A 14,086-nucleotide genomic window follows, 5' to 3' on the forward strand; every position below is an offset into this window, starting at 1 on the left:
TTGGATGAATTTACCAACTTTGTGAGTAATATTTTGAGTAAAAGATAGGAAGAATTGAACGGGGAATGGTAGTTTAATTTTTGGTTTATAGTATATGGATTATATTATAATTCAAGCAAACTATATAATTTTTAGAAATTACTGTTTATAATTTAGATCTTTGGTGAAATTCTAAGAGAAGTTTGACCTTTTATCAGTCTATTTATTTATTAACATAAGTTTATTTTCACCATGCCGTGATATTTTTAATTATTTAATGCATACTGCTCGCTTCTAAATTAATGAATTTATAAAAGATGATTTTTTTTTTACGTAAATTTATTCATTGTGTTTATTCTATAATTATGACGTAAATTTAAATTTGAATATTCTGAAAATCAGATGATCTTAGCTTCATCCTTACCATTTTGGATTGTTACAAGAATTTCTTTTTTTTTTAAATTTTTCTTCAATATGAAAAATCTTTCAAAGTAAGCTTTCAAACATTCCTGCTATTAGAATATTTGAGTTTTCTGCCACTGAAGACATTAGAATGAAATTCTAATGTCAAAAAAATTTAGTAATTGACATGTACGATATCCTGTTTCTATGTGAAACACCTTCAGTGTTAAACAGAAGTAGCAATGATTTTGCCTTGCTGTGTTTAAATTAATGTATAAAATTTACTTATATGTTTGTAGTTTAATTTGTTATCATTTAGCTGCGTGTTCATCACAAAATTATAAAAAGATGTACACTAAAAACAGTTGAGATGCATAATATTCTGTCAGAACTCATAAATTGTATTCATTTTATTTTTGTTTTTACTACAACTATTGCTAAATTGAAATAGTATTAGTGGTATTCTTTGTTTGTGTTATTCTATGTTTATTATTATCTAATTAGTTAAGTTATTTTTAATTTTTGTTTCAGTTGCTATTTCATCAGGGTCTCGATATGAAGTTGCCTATCCAAGTGGTGTTTCGCATTTTTTGGAAAAACTTGCGTTCAATGTAAGTTGACTTATTCTTTTACTTTTTTAAAATTTAAACATCATTTTTATTTGTAGATAATTCATTATGATGGTGTAGCAGTAAGTAGCTTATTAATACTGTTGAGAGCATTTAATGTAAAATCAGTGTATAACATAATAAAACATTTCAACCGGCTCCTAAACCATTGATGCATTTTCATGTATTTCAGTACAGATAAAATGATTTTTAAAGTTATGCTTAAACGCTAAAATTGTGATTGTGAGTTGTTTACGTTCTTTAATGTTTGAAATTGATGCTTTCAAATGCAGCCTGGTTGGGAATGTATATTAACTCTCCTATGATGCTATCAGTTAATTATTAGGCTCTTGGGGTTATTGAACATTATTTTTCTATAGCATTTCATGATCTATGACGATCATTAATTCTACCAGTTTTTTTGTGTAATTTTAATTGTTTATTTAAATGAGTCTAACCATTGCAAGTGGTCCAGAAGTGGTTGCCACAGCATCTCAGAAAACAAATCATATTTTTTAGGTGCATTCCCTTATGTCTTTGTAGTTTAAAATTAATTTTTTAACATTTTTATTGTATCCGGTTCAAAATTGGTGGTCATTTTTGTTTTAAGTCTCATGCTGTTTTTCCCGTTTGCAGGCATCTATAATTCTCTAAATTACTCAGCACTGGGTTATCCTAGGCTTTTCAAATAAACTGCATTGTGTTCAGTAAATTCTGGCCTACAAATCGAAGTCTTATTTACCTGTCTAATATGATTTTGTTCATGTATGCTTTGTAACCTAAAGTTATGGTTATTCAATTTTTATAGGGTAATTTCTCAAAGAAGGAACAGTTTCCCTTTAAAACTTACAGCCTTTTAAAAATTGAATTTTTTCAATTTTTCAGCTGCAATGTTTCTGTTGGGGGATCAAATAAAAATCTGAAAATTGCACACTTAAAAGGCCATATTAAATTTCAGTATAACTTTGAGATTCAGCTCAAAATAAGTATTAAAAAATAGTGAATTTGAGAAAAAATGCTTGATTTCCAAATCCACGATAATTGGGCATAAGAGTATAATAATTTTATTATTTAAACATATATCAAACTAAGATTTGCATTAAATTATGTGTGGTAAATATGCTTGCAATATTATATAATGTTAAATTTAAAGGCTATAATGAAATACAAAATCCAAAAATGGAATTAAAACAGCCTCAGGAAAAATGTAATAAATTGTTTCTCTGAACTACTTTAGCACAATCAGAGTTTAGCAAAATCAGAATTCTGTAATCATTAGAAGGGCTGTAAGCCCAGTGAGCTTAAGTAGTTTTTTCTTTTCATTTATAGTCTTTGGAACCACTGTAGGATATAATTTTAGAACATGAATAAGGATGATATGTATAAATGTAAATGAAGGATACTCTTGTACAGTTAAAGGGGTCAACCTTTCCTGAGATGTGTAGTTAATTGAAACCCAACCGACCACCAAAGAACACCTGTATCATGATTTAATATTCAAATCTGTCAAAAGTGCTTTTACTAGGATTTGAACCTTAGAACTCTGGATTTTGAAATCAGTTGATTTGCGCTATCAATTTCATCACTAGATCAACCTGGTGGGTGAGCTTAAGTAGCTGGAGTTTGTGTCAATTACCTGTCAAATGTAGGCAAAGCTTTGTTAATCCTGACACAAGCACTTATGTCATATAGTAGTAACATTTCTTAATTCTCCTCTTACTGTGTGTAGAGTATTGCACATTATATTTTTTGTTATAAAAATTGAGTAAATAATATGTTACGCTTTTGTTACCATATACAAATACAACTAGTTATTACCCTGTAATACATACATTTATTTTATTTTTGAAGTGGATTTATCTGTATTGTAAATACAAGTGTGCTCGGATTATTGAAAACCTGTTTATTGAAACTAGCTCAGATTTACTCCAATGTAATTACAAAACATTAGTTGGTGTTATGGTTTACAATATGTCTTTAAATGGCTCCAGCTATCCAAAGTTTTTCTTTTTTAATTCTAGGCATAAATAATATCACATTATTTGACATAAATTGTCATATATGACATGACTGCATTTTATGTAAGACTTTAATAAATAAGGCTTATTCCAATCTTGCATATCATTTTATGTTGAATATTTCATTTTTTTCATTCTTTTCAGTCTACTACAGAGTATTCAAATAAAGATAAGATATTTCATGCTCTTGAAAAGCATGGAGGAATATGTGACTGCCAATCATCCAGGTAATATTTATCTTTTAATGTTTTTTATTGTTGTTAATATTATTATTGTTAATATTATTAGTGATGTTTGTTAAAAATTAACTTTCGGCTAGCAACATTTTCTTATTTAATTTTAGACACAACCACTACCTACAGACATTTGTTATTTTAACATAAAATGTTCAGTTTGCTTGAACTGTCCTTTAGGTAATTTATGGATGGCCCTTATATACAATTACGTATATTGAAATTATCCACATACATAACAAAATTTAAAAAAATTGATAATTAATTTTTTCTACGGATTGTTAGTAAAAATGGTACTTACGTATAAACGCCACCACAGCTACAGCTTTATTTAAAAACAAAGTAGTCAATCGGATTTCGGTGGAAAATGGGCCGATATAGAGTTTAACATAGATTCAAAACAGTCTAACCTTGATTAATTAACAGGAGTGTTTTGATTATTTAAATATTGCAATAATTACTGAATTTATTAAATAAATACTCAAAAAATTATGGTGTTAATTAGTCAAGGTTAGCGAGCGAAGCAAGCGTAGGTTGTTTGGTTAAATTATATTTATAAAATAAATAAATATAAATAACCATTTATTAAAATTAATAAAGAAACTGTTCATTTTCCACCGAAATAAAGAGACTGTTCATTTTCCACCGAAATCCGATTGACTACTTTGTTTTTAAATAAAGCTGTAGCTGGGGTGGTGTTAATACGTAAGTACCGTAAAAATGTTATTCTGCATCAGTTCCTATATATTCTATATCACAGTTCCTGTGATCAGAATTGAAATTGGCAACCCTTGTGTTGCAAGATGCTTTCATTTGAAAAAACCTTTTTTTATTCTTTTGTGAATACTATCTGCTAAATACATGTAAAAAATTGTAAGAATATATCTATAAAAAAAAAAACTTAGCACATTAGAATTTCATTCAAATTATATGAACCGTTTGATAAAATTCACCTTTGAAATTTTTAAAATCTAATCTAGTGAGGCAGCTAAATATCTAGAATCATGACCTGAATATGTTATTTTTGGATATCACATTTCTCATCTAATTTATTTGAAAAATAAATAAACATTATCTGTAATATTTTACTGATGATCACTATCAAAAGTAATGAATGAAACCAACCAATTAGAGTAGTAAAAGAAAACTTGATGTTGTAGCATTGCCCTTAGATCATCTTCAGCCATGATTCTTAATTATAAATAAAATTAAATTGTAATGTGGTAAACTGTCTGTATTTATTTATAGATTAAAATATTTGATATGCTGGGAAGATTTTCTTGTTCAGTTTCAATATCATTAACTTTAATTAAAAATTGTCATTCAAACGTAACTGTGCATCCATATTAAATTAAAAAAGTAAATGTACACATATGCATCATTTCTAATAATATTGTTAGCAAGAGCATAAAATTCAAGTTAAATTTAAAAAAAATCTTTCAGTTTAAAAATCAGTGTTAATACCTTGTTAAAAATGCATATTTATAAAACAAAAATAAATGAATAATAAAACAAAAGCATAGTGAAAATAAAAATTGTAATTAAGCAAAAGTAGTTAAAAATAAATGAAACTCATCATGTAGAGCAAACTTTTTAAGTACGGGTAAGTAGGCCATAATTCAATTTCAAATTTAGCTATTTCAAAAAGTTGTAAATAAATACTTATTTTGTTGATCATTATTATTACTAAATGTGGTTTATACTTCCATGTCATTTTTTGAAAATTGTCATAAAATTAATTATTTTTATCAACTATTTATTTTTTTCTTTTCTTTTCTTTTCTTTTTTTAATAAAAAAAAAATCTTGAATGAAAATTGTTTTAAATGTTTATCTCCGAAATTTTTCTGTCATTCTTACTCATATGTAAATCACAAAACACAGTAATTAAGGTAAAACACCAAACACAAAAGGTATGTGGTATCACAGTTCAAATCACCTTCCTCCGCATAAGGAAGGTACCCTTTTTTAAAATTTGGAACAGTTAATGTGAAAGTTGTTTATTGGTCTGTTTACTTTAATTTCAATTGTTTCAAAATCTTTTTTTGTTAATACATTCCGACTGTGTAAATTAATCAAAATCTTTAGTAAAAGGAAGCAAGTTTAATTTTGAAATCCCAAGGAGAAGTAAAGCCATTTTAACAGTATAACACCATTTTTTTCTCAAGAGCAGGCAGCCCACACAAATGAATATTTAAATGAAGAGAAGCGGACAACATTAAGATTTCAATCATATAATGTGCTGGTTCATACGTAATTCATAGCGTCATAGTAATTCATAATATTCATCTCCACTGAGCTAACAAACTCCACACTCTCTTGAGTCAACAAACACCCTGTTTATCAGCTCGGTGAACCAGTAAAATAAAGTAGCAGAAACATTAACATAAATTTCAGTCAAATGTTTTGCAGGTGATTGTGGTAAGCTTTTACGGCTTTATTTTTAAAATGCCAAGGTAACATGAAAATAAAATGCATATTAGCAGTTTACATAATACCCAGCTGTAACTCCTTATACTAAAAGTATAGAGATTGTGCTGCTACAAAAAATTGTCGCTCATTTGCTTGTAGTAAAATGTAATATTTTTAATTACTAAGTGTTGATTTTTTATTGTAGTACAATAAACTTTTTGTTAATTTTTTGCTACTGTAAGAACTTCCTTATTTTTGTAAATAAAATTAATCCGTTAGCAAAATATCATCTGCAGAAAGCATACAAACCATCTTTTACAGAATGAGATTTAGTCAGAGACTCAAAAAATCTTATTACAAAATGTTGTAATTAATGCATTCTTTAAGTTGTACTGTTCACCCAATATTGGAACTATCTAGATAAATTTATGCCTAAGTCATCCTAAAATTTCTCTAAAGGTACAAAACGTTTTTTGAAATATATGTGAGCTTTGATCTTATGGATCTTAGATTACCTTACACACAATTTGATATCAGATTATTTTTTGGCTTGGTGAACCAGTAAAAGTGAAATAAAGCAGCAGAAACATTTGTATTAAGAAATGGCATGTAAGTGCTCCATTAGATCTTGTTGTTAGACAATAAGATATTAGATCTTTTAGATATATGGAGGAAAAATAAATCTGATATTCTAGATGAATTTCTATCTAACAGATCTTGTGATTGTAAAACTTATTACTTGGTTATACAAAAAAACGACACTTTCATCATATGCGCTGGCTATGTTATAATTGATTCTGTTGTCCATACACGGTGCATCGTTAGGTTTAGAAGGTGGAGAAAACTAACCTTAGGTAATTACATATTTTAATTGTTCAAAAGCACAATTGATTCTAATGATCGGCATGTTCTAATTACTTTACTGGAAGAAGAACAAAATAAATGTCAGTAGCAATATTGTGTAATTTTTCAAATGTTTTGGGTATAATTTTATGCAGTTTTTAAGAATAATGTCTGCTGAAAGAAAGAATAAGTTTGTTGGTCTGAAGGTTTTGCTATTAATATATCTTGAAAATTTGAAATTAAAATAAAAAATTTATTTAGAAGATGAATTTATTACAGAATACAAAAGTTAAAAATGCCACAATCGGCCAGGATGAACTAAAGGTCTGGGAAAAGCACAAAAGGGTCTACTTTTGTCTTAATGACTTTAAATATTCAAAAATTATCATTCAAGTTAGCTAAATTTGTATAATTCAGTTTTTTGAACATGGCGCCGTTTGGTATAATAATTATTATATATCATTTTAAAAAATAGCTTACCAAATTCCAGTTCAATTTGCTTGAGCGCTTTTGGCTATTCTGCCATCTTCAAGAGGATATAATTATGATTAAAATTATAAAACTACCATTATATATGTATAAAAAACAATTGATCATCATTTTATTATTCATCAAAAGTTAATGTTTAAGTCTAAGTGACTACACCCATATTGTAATAGTTTCCCCAATTGTTATGAACTCTGTAAATTGTGGAATCAGTTTAGCCAACTTAATTATTATTGTACATTATCTGCTTATACAAAATATCATCATCGAACTTAACTTGTTCATTTATTAATTTGTTACTATTATTGTATATATGGAATTTTTCAAGATTGAAAGTGTTATAATAATTATTAGAATAATCCAATAATTCCATAAATTTATTTGGATCATAATTATGCTTATTTTCCAATATATGTTTAGCGTAATTTGAACGGTCTTTATATTTCTTTGTTATACAGTTAATGTGTTCCTTACTTCTAATTAAAAATAATCGGTTGGTCATACCAATATATTGTAATTCACAATCTTCACATACTCCTGTATACTCCTCCCATTTATTTGAGTTTTAGTTGAATCTCTTATGTTAATGTAATTTATGATTCTATTATTAGTTGTATATGCTGTATTTATATTAAATGATATATATATTTTATTAAATTTTCTATAATTTAAATTATATTCTGTTTTTACATAATCATTTCCCGAGTTATTATGCTTTAGTTTTATTTTTTCTATTATGTATAATTTATTTTTTAATTTGACGTACAATTTATCTATTAAATTATTATTATATCTATTTGATGTGGCAATGTATTTATTATTTAATTTTATTATATTTTGTTTGAGATATTTAATTGCTCTGTAAATTAGTGAATTGAATGAGGCAATTGAATTGAATTCCATGGATAAAAAAATTAATGTATTATGTTATTATGGTAATGCGAAATGTTGGGTTGGCTTCCTATGTATATTTATGTCCAATTTATTATTATTGAAATTTTTATTAATTATTATATAAAAAATCAATGTTATTGTTCATTTCTTGAGTCACAGTGAATTTAATATTTTCATCTACTGAGTTTATTTCATTAACTATTATTTAATCTTTTGATCAATCTTTTAATATCTCTTGTTCTTTTATTCAATATTTTGATTATATTTAATCAAAAAACTAATAATGAAGAAAATATAAACTTTTTTTGTTTAAATTCGTCAGGTTATATTAATCTGAAATCGGTGATTAGTTTTTGTCATGGATGAGTAATTTTGAGTTAAGGAAATTTCAGTAGACACCATATTTTACAGACTAAATTCTATCAAAATGTACACAGACATTCTGATTTATAAGTGAAATTGTTACATTTTTACTTTATCAAAGTATTTGTTTGTAAAGTAATTTACAAAATAGTTATCGTAAGTATTTTTGTGAAAATTGAATTTAGGTTTGAAAACATATATTCTGATGTAACCTTATAAGGTATGCAAGTATTATTCTTAAATATATTGAAATTTCATTAAAATTATAACTACCTTTGATAAAGTTAGGTTAATAGTAATGATGCCTTAATACCTTTGCAAAATATTGGTGACACCTGTCTTGTAAAATAACATCAATGGCTATCTTGCAGGATAGTTTATATTTAACTAACAGGCCAGGGTTTAAATCAGTGTAGTTACTATGTACCTGAAATGTTTTAATATATGTATGTAATTTAGTTTGGTAAGAATATTTTTATTTTTATTTTTATTTTTCCTTTCTATTAATAATATATATTTAAACAGGGACACGCTGGTATATGCCGCTTCAGCAGACAGTCGTGGTATAGATGCAGTTGTTAAAATACTCGGTGAAGTTGTATTCAGACCTCAGATATCATTAGAGGAGGTAATATTTACGCATTTTCTTATTTATATTTCATGTAATTATTTCTCAAGAAAATAAAAAATTCTCAAATTTTAAATAGAAAATATGAATTTCAAGATGTATTTTTTATGGAATTAAAGGAATGTAGCTTTTAGGTATTTTTATGAACACTTATCAAGTTTTAGTACTGTTGTAATCTAGAATTTCAGTTAGTCTGAACATTTTTTGAAATATTCAGATAAAATGAAAATTTAGATAACAAGGATTCATGCCGATACAGAAACCAGGTAATTATTTCATTCTGAATCTGTAACTTATCTGTTTTTCTTGAGTCATCGATAATTTTATGCTATTCTTCATTCCTTTTCTGTTCTGTATTCAGTTTTTTACCTCAACCTATTTATTTACAAGGTTGGTTACAGAGTAACAAACCTAGTTGTTTGTTTTACATATTCCCTATCATATTAATACATTCATGTTTAGCTTTTTGTTAATTAACTGAACTTTGATTTCTTAATGTGTGGTTTTTTCTAGTTAATGTGTAAAATGTATGTCTAGTTCGTATTAAAAATCCTGAATTGAATCCTTATTTTCTTTCTTCATGTACTGTGATTCACTGATAGTAATTAGAAAGTAATGAAACTTATGTGAAACTTTACAGAAAGTAATAATAGATGTTTTTAAAAATAAAAACATAAAGTTTGTCTCTACATGTTTAGTTTTAATTGTCGAAGTATTATTTTTGATCATATCAAATATTAATAAATACACCAAAAAGCGGCATAATCTTGAACTTATGAATTATACTACTAATTGTAATTTTGAAATTGTACTACTTAAGGGATAACAATTTCATGTCTACTGCATTGGAAATTACATAGGGCTTAGTATAAATCACCAAGGCGATCATTTATTTTGTTTTATTTTATGTAATACCAGGTTACAGAGTAACACATAGTCTGGCATAGTCTGTCCAGACTATGTACAGATGCCTTGGCATCTCTGATGTGTTAAATGTAAATGTACCAGTAAATGTGTAGTCTTGAACAGACTCTGGCTGACCATTCCTGAGATGTGTGGTTAATTGAACCCCAACTACCAAAGAACACTGGTATCTCCGATCAAGTATCCAAATCCATATAAAAGCTACTTTTACTAAGATTTGAACCGTAGAACTCTACTTTGAAATCACCTAATTTATAATGACTCGTTAATAGGTGAACTGGACCTTAGATGTATTTAGTTTTAAATAAAATTAAAATTTTCAGACTTGTACTTATTTTCAATTGGCTTTATTTTACATCAGTTTTCTCTGCAGATTTTGTTGGATATTTAACAATGTTAATAATTTTCATCACGCCCAGAAAAAGTGTTTATTTTGTCTTAAATACATATTTTTGTAATTACAGAAAATGAAGATCTGTAGTCCATTTTTGAAAAACAGATTAGTCAATTGTAATATAAAATCATTATTAATTCTGCTCCATGAACTTTAAAGTAACATGATTTTTGCTTCAGAGCAAATATAAGCAAAAAATTTATAGCTCTAACTTGAAAATTGAGTGTTTTTAGATCTATTTTTAATTAAACATTTTTATTGGTTTTTTTTAATCTCTAAAATCAGTTTATAAATTATACATCTTTCTCATGAAAAAGTTTTTATACATTATTTTATATTTTTGTAAATGTATGCTTATTATTCTTTTTTTTAATTGCTGATCTAGAATAATACAATTTTTGCCTTTCATCTGGAGGTTCTGGGTTCGAGTCCTAAGAAACATGGCACTTTTCACATAATAAAAATTTATTTAAAAAAATTTGTTTATATATATATATATATATATTGGGTGTCAGCCTGGTTTTGATGTATAAACAGATTCTATTTTAATAGAATAAATTAAATTCTATTTTTATCTCATAATTATTCAATCAATTTTTTCAATTGGTGGTTTTTTTTATTAATATTTCAACTTATTTCAGTTTGATTAAATCCATTTACTATAGCCCCATAGCATTTTTTTTTTTGTTAAGAAATTATAGCAAAATTCTTTCCTTACTTTTTTGACTGTTTGTTTCTTTATTAATTTATACCCATTTTTTCTCAGAAATTATTTTTTTTTTGTTTTCAATAAATAATTACTTTTTTTTAAACATTAAAAATATCAGAAAGACTCAACAATTAAAAGAAATGTTTTGATTTTTTTTTACTTAGATGTAAAAGTAAAATTATTTCTCATTTCACTTGCATATTTGAATCCAGATTATAAGTTTCTTATATTAAATTTTAAATAGTAACATCCTTATATCATCTTTTAACATCTTATATATATATATATATATATATTAACATTATGATATTTGTGTTATTAAAGTTATAGCAGTCTATTAATTACTAGTTAATTTGTAATTTATATTTTTAACAAATTATTTGTATTAGTTTTTAATTATTCAGTTTGTAATTTAAATATTAAAAAATGTTTATTTTGAAAAAATCAATTGAAGTGATGAAGAGATGAAGAAAAGTGATTGAAGTGATGAAGAGGTCGATTTTTAATCTACCTGCTGCAGAAGCACCAATGAAAATGCATTGTTATTAACTTTGATTTCTCATAATTTTTCTTTTGTGATTATTAAAGCTTTATTATATATATAATTACAGTAATAATAATAATGGTAGTTTATTTTATTGTTATTTTTACAGGTGGAAGGTGCTAGGCAAGCTATTCAGTTTGAATTGGAATCACTTATGACAAGACCAGAACAAGAATTAATATTAATGGATATGATTCATGCAGTATGTATGTTACGCATTTAATAAGATAAAATGGGATAAAATGCCTAAAATTGTAACAAAATTATTTTAAATGAATAAAAGGGACAAATGAAAAAATATTAGGTATCTGTGATGTGGGGAATTGCATAAGGTAGTAGAATGGTAGTTTGAAATCGAGAAATTTCTCTGGGAATAGCAATGTTAGAAAAGGGGATTTGCTATTAAAACAAGATTTTGAAAAATGTTTCATTTCATAGGAGTGCATTGTAATTGAAGTTTTGGTATTCAGATTTCAAATTAAAAGGTTCATCGATTGAAAAATATGTCAAAAGCACTTCACAAGTAAGAGAATTCTCTACAGAAAATTCTGCTTATATCAAATATAAATTTATGAATTAGAAGGATATTTTTAATATGAGGGTAAATAAAATATAAACAGTAATTTTTTTTTAATAAATTTATTGATTAATAATATACATAATTCATACTTTCATCATTTCTCTGTAGTCTCCTGTACAATCTACACACTTTTGGCAATGATTTGGAAGCTTGAATTGAATATTCCTTGTTCATAAAAAGTTTAAGGACGAGTCGTTAACCAATTGCGCACATGCTCTTTGATATCATCATTGTTTTGAAATCGTTATTCTTTCAAGGGTGCAAACAAAAATAGTCACAGGGGGACAAATTTGGACTGTAGGGAGGTTGGTCGAGGGTTTCCCAGTGCATTTTTTCCAGTTTATCCCTTGTCAAAATCGCGGTGTGTGCCCTGGCGTTCATAGAGAAAGATGACATCTCTGACGGGCATACTCCATCTTTTATTTTGGTAGGCAGTTTTTGTTGATTGTAGCAGCTGCAATAGTTAGCCAAATTCACCGTTTGTTGATTGTAGCAGCTGCAATAGTTAGCCAGATTCACTGTTGATTGTAGAGAAATTCAACAAGTAAAACTCCTTGCGAGTCAAAAAACATTATTGCAAAAACTTTTCTAGCTGACAAAGAGGTTTTGGCTTTCACTGGGCAGCCCATTGCCCCAAAAAATCTCCGTCTTGCTGAAATCGATTCAGAAGTCTTCCACAGATCTCCAAGCTGACCTGTTTTTGATTTTTGGTCAAGAACCTCTGAACCCATTGAGCACTAATTTTTCTAAAACCAGGATGATCAGAGATAATTGATTGAGCATTCCCATAACTAATATCCATGTCTGATGCGATTTCTTCAACAGTGAACTGGTGATCACCTTCGATAAATTCTCGAACTGGATGTTGTCAGCTGTGAGACTTTACCTTGGGCTTGATCATGTCTTTCATTTTCTAAACTTTTTCACTCGCCCTTAAATTGTGTGGCTCACATATACACTCAGTTCTGGGACAGTCCTCTCCAAACTGTACCTTTAAACGAGCTAAAATTTCTGCGGGCTTAATGCCTTCATTAGTTAAAAACTTTATGATTATACATTGTGCAATAGTCAATGGAACCTCTTGCTCACTCATGGCTGTTCTGATCACAGGACAGAGCAGAGGAGCTAACCAAGCTGGTTCTTCCTCTCTAACATACTGAACTTTTCATCAGTCTTATCTGGTATGATTTATGTTTAATAGTATGTATTTTGTTAAAAAAAAACTTATAGTCTAATCTGGCAAAGGAATAAATTCACATCTTATTCAGCATTTATGCATTTGGCCTAAGAGAACAGCATTATTGTAGTTTCATTGTCATTTTGAATATATTACCATCTAAAATTTTTAGAACATTTATTTTAAAATTAAATTACTGTTGTGGATGAAATGTAATACACATGGAACATAATAAGAGAACAAAATTGTTGCATAAAACGACAGATGCTGCCATCTTGTAGTTTTATTCTCCTATTACTAACATTCCAAAAATAGTATCTGTACCCTCTCATGTTCTGTCAGTTGTCATTTTATTTAAATAAAACAGTTGTGATATTAAAATATTAGCATAAAACAGAAAGGATTTATTAACTGCGTCAGACGTGTCAGACAAGTAGTAACTGAAAAAGATAGACAGTATTGAAATGTTCATGAGAAGTTTGGTTGGATAAAAACTGAATTAAAGAAATCTTGCTATTTGATTTAATAATAAGGTATCAAGAGTTTACAACCTTTTTATTTTTGAAATATTTCAATTTAAAAATTTACGGTAGTTAAATTATTTTTTATCTTTGACTTTTTTTTGTGTTGTACACATATCTTTGTCTATTAATACAGGCAGCATACAGGGATAATACACTTGGATTACCAAAAATCTGTCCTAAACAGAGTTTATCAAAAATAGATAGGATGTTATTATTGACCTACTTAAAACATCATCACTCACCTGAAAGAATGGTAGTTGCTGGAGTCGGTGTTGATCATAAAGTTTTACTAGAATCTGTAAACAGGTAAAGTAAAAAATTTATTAATACAACCATTTCTTGTTATAGAAGTGTGTATGTAATGTATGTA

At 27.3% G+C, this 14,086-nt stretch overlaps 1 protein-coding gene across 1 annotated transcript in view; it reads left to right on the forward strand.

Moving 5' to 3' along the window:
• Positions 1–14,086, forward strand: part of LOC142328241 (mitochondrial-processing peptidase subunit alpha) — a 50,407-nt gene that overhangs the window by 3,533 nt on the left and 32,788 nt on the right. Inside the window, exons 3-7 of the mRNA XM_075371873.1 lie at positions 913–992; positions 3,152–3,234; positions 8,762–8,864; positions 11,545–11,637; positions 13,850–14,022. Coding sequence (XP_075227988.1) covers positions 913–992; positions 3,152–3,234; positions 8,762–8,864; positions 11,545–11,637; positions 13,850–14,022 — 532 coding nt within the window. The remainder of the gene's footprint in view (positions 1–912; positions 993–3,151; positions 3,235–8,761; positions 8,865–11,544; positions 11,638–13,849; positions 14,023–14,086) is intronic.

The sequence above is a fragment of the Lycorma delicatula genome, chromosome 7 (genome assembly GCF_047948215.1).
Source record: "Lycorma delicatula isolate Av1 chromosome 7, ASM4794821v1, whole genome shotgun sequence".
NCBI lineage: Eukaryota > Metazoa > Arthropoda > Insecta > Hemiptera > Fulgoridae > Lycorma > Lycorma delicatula.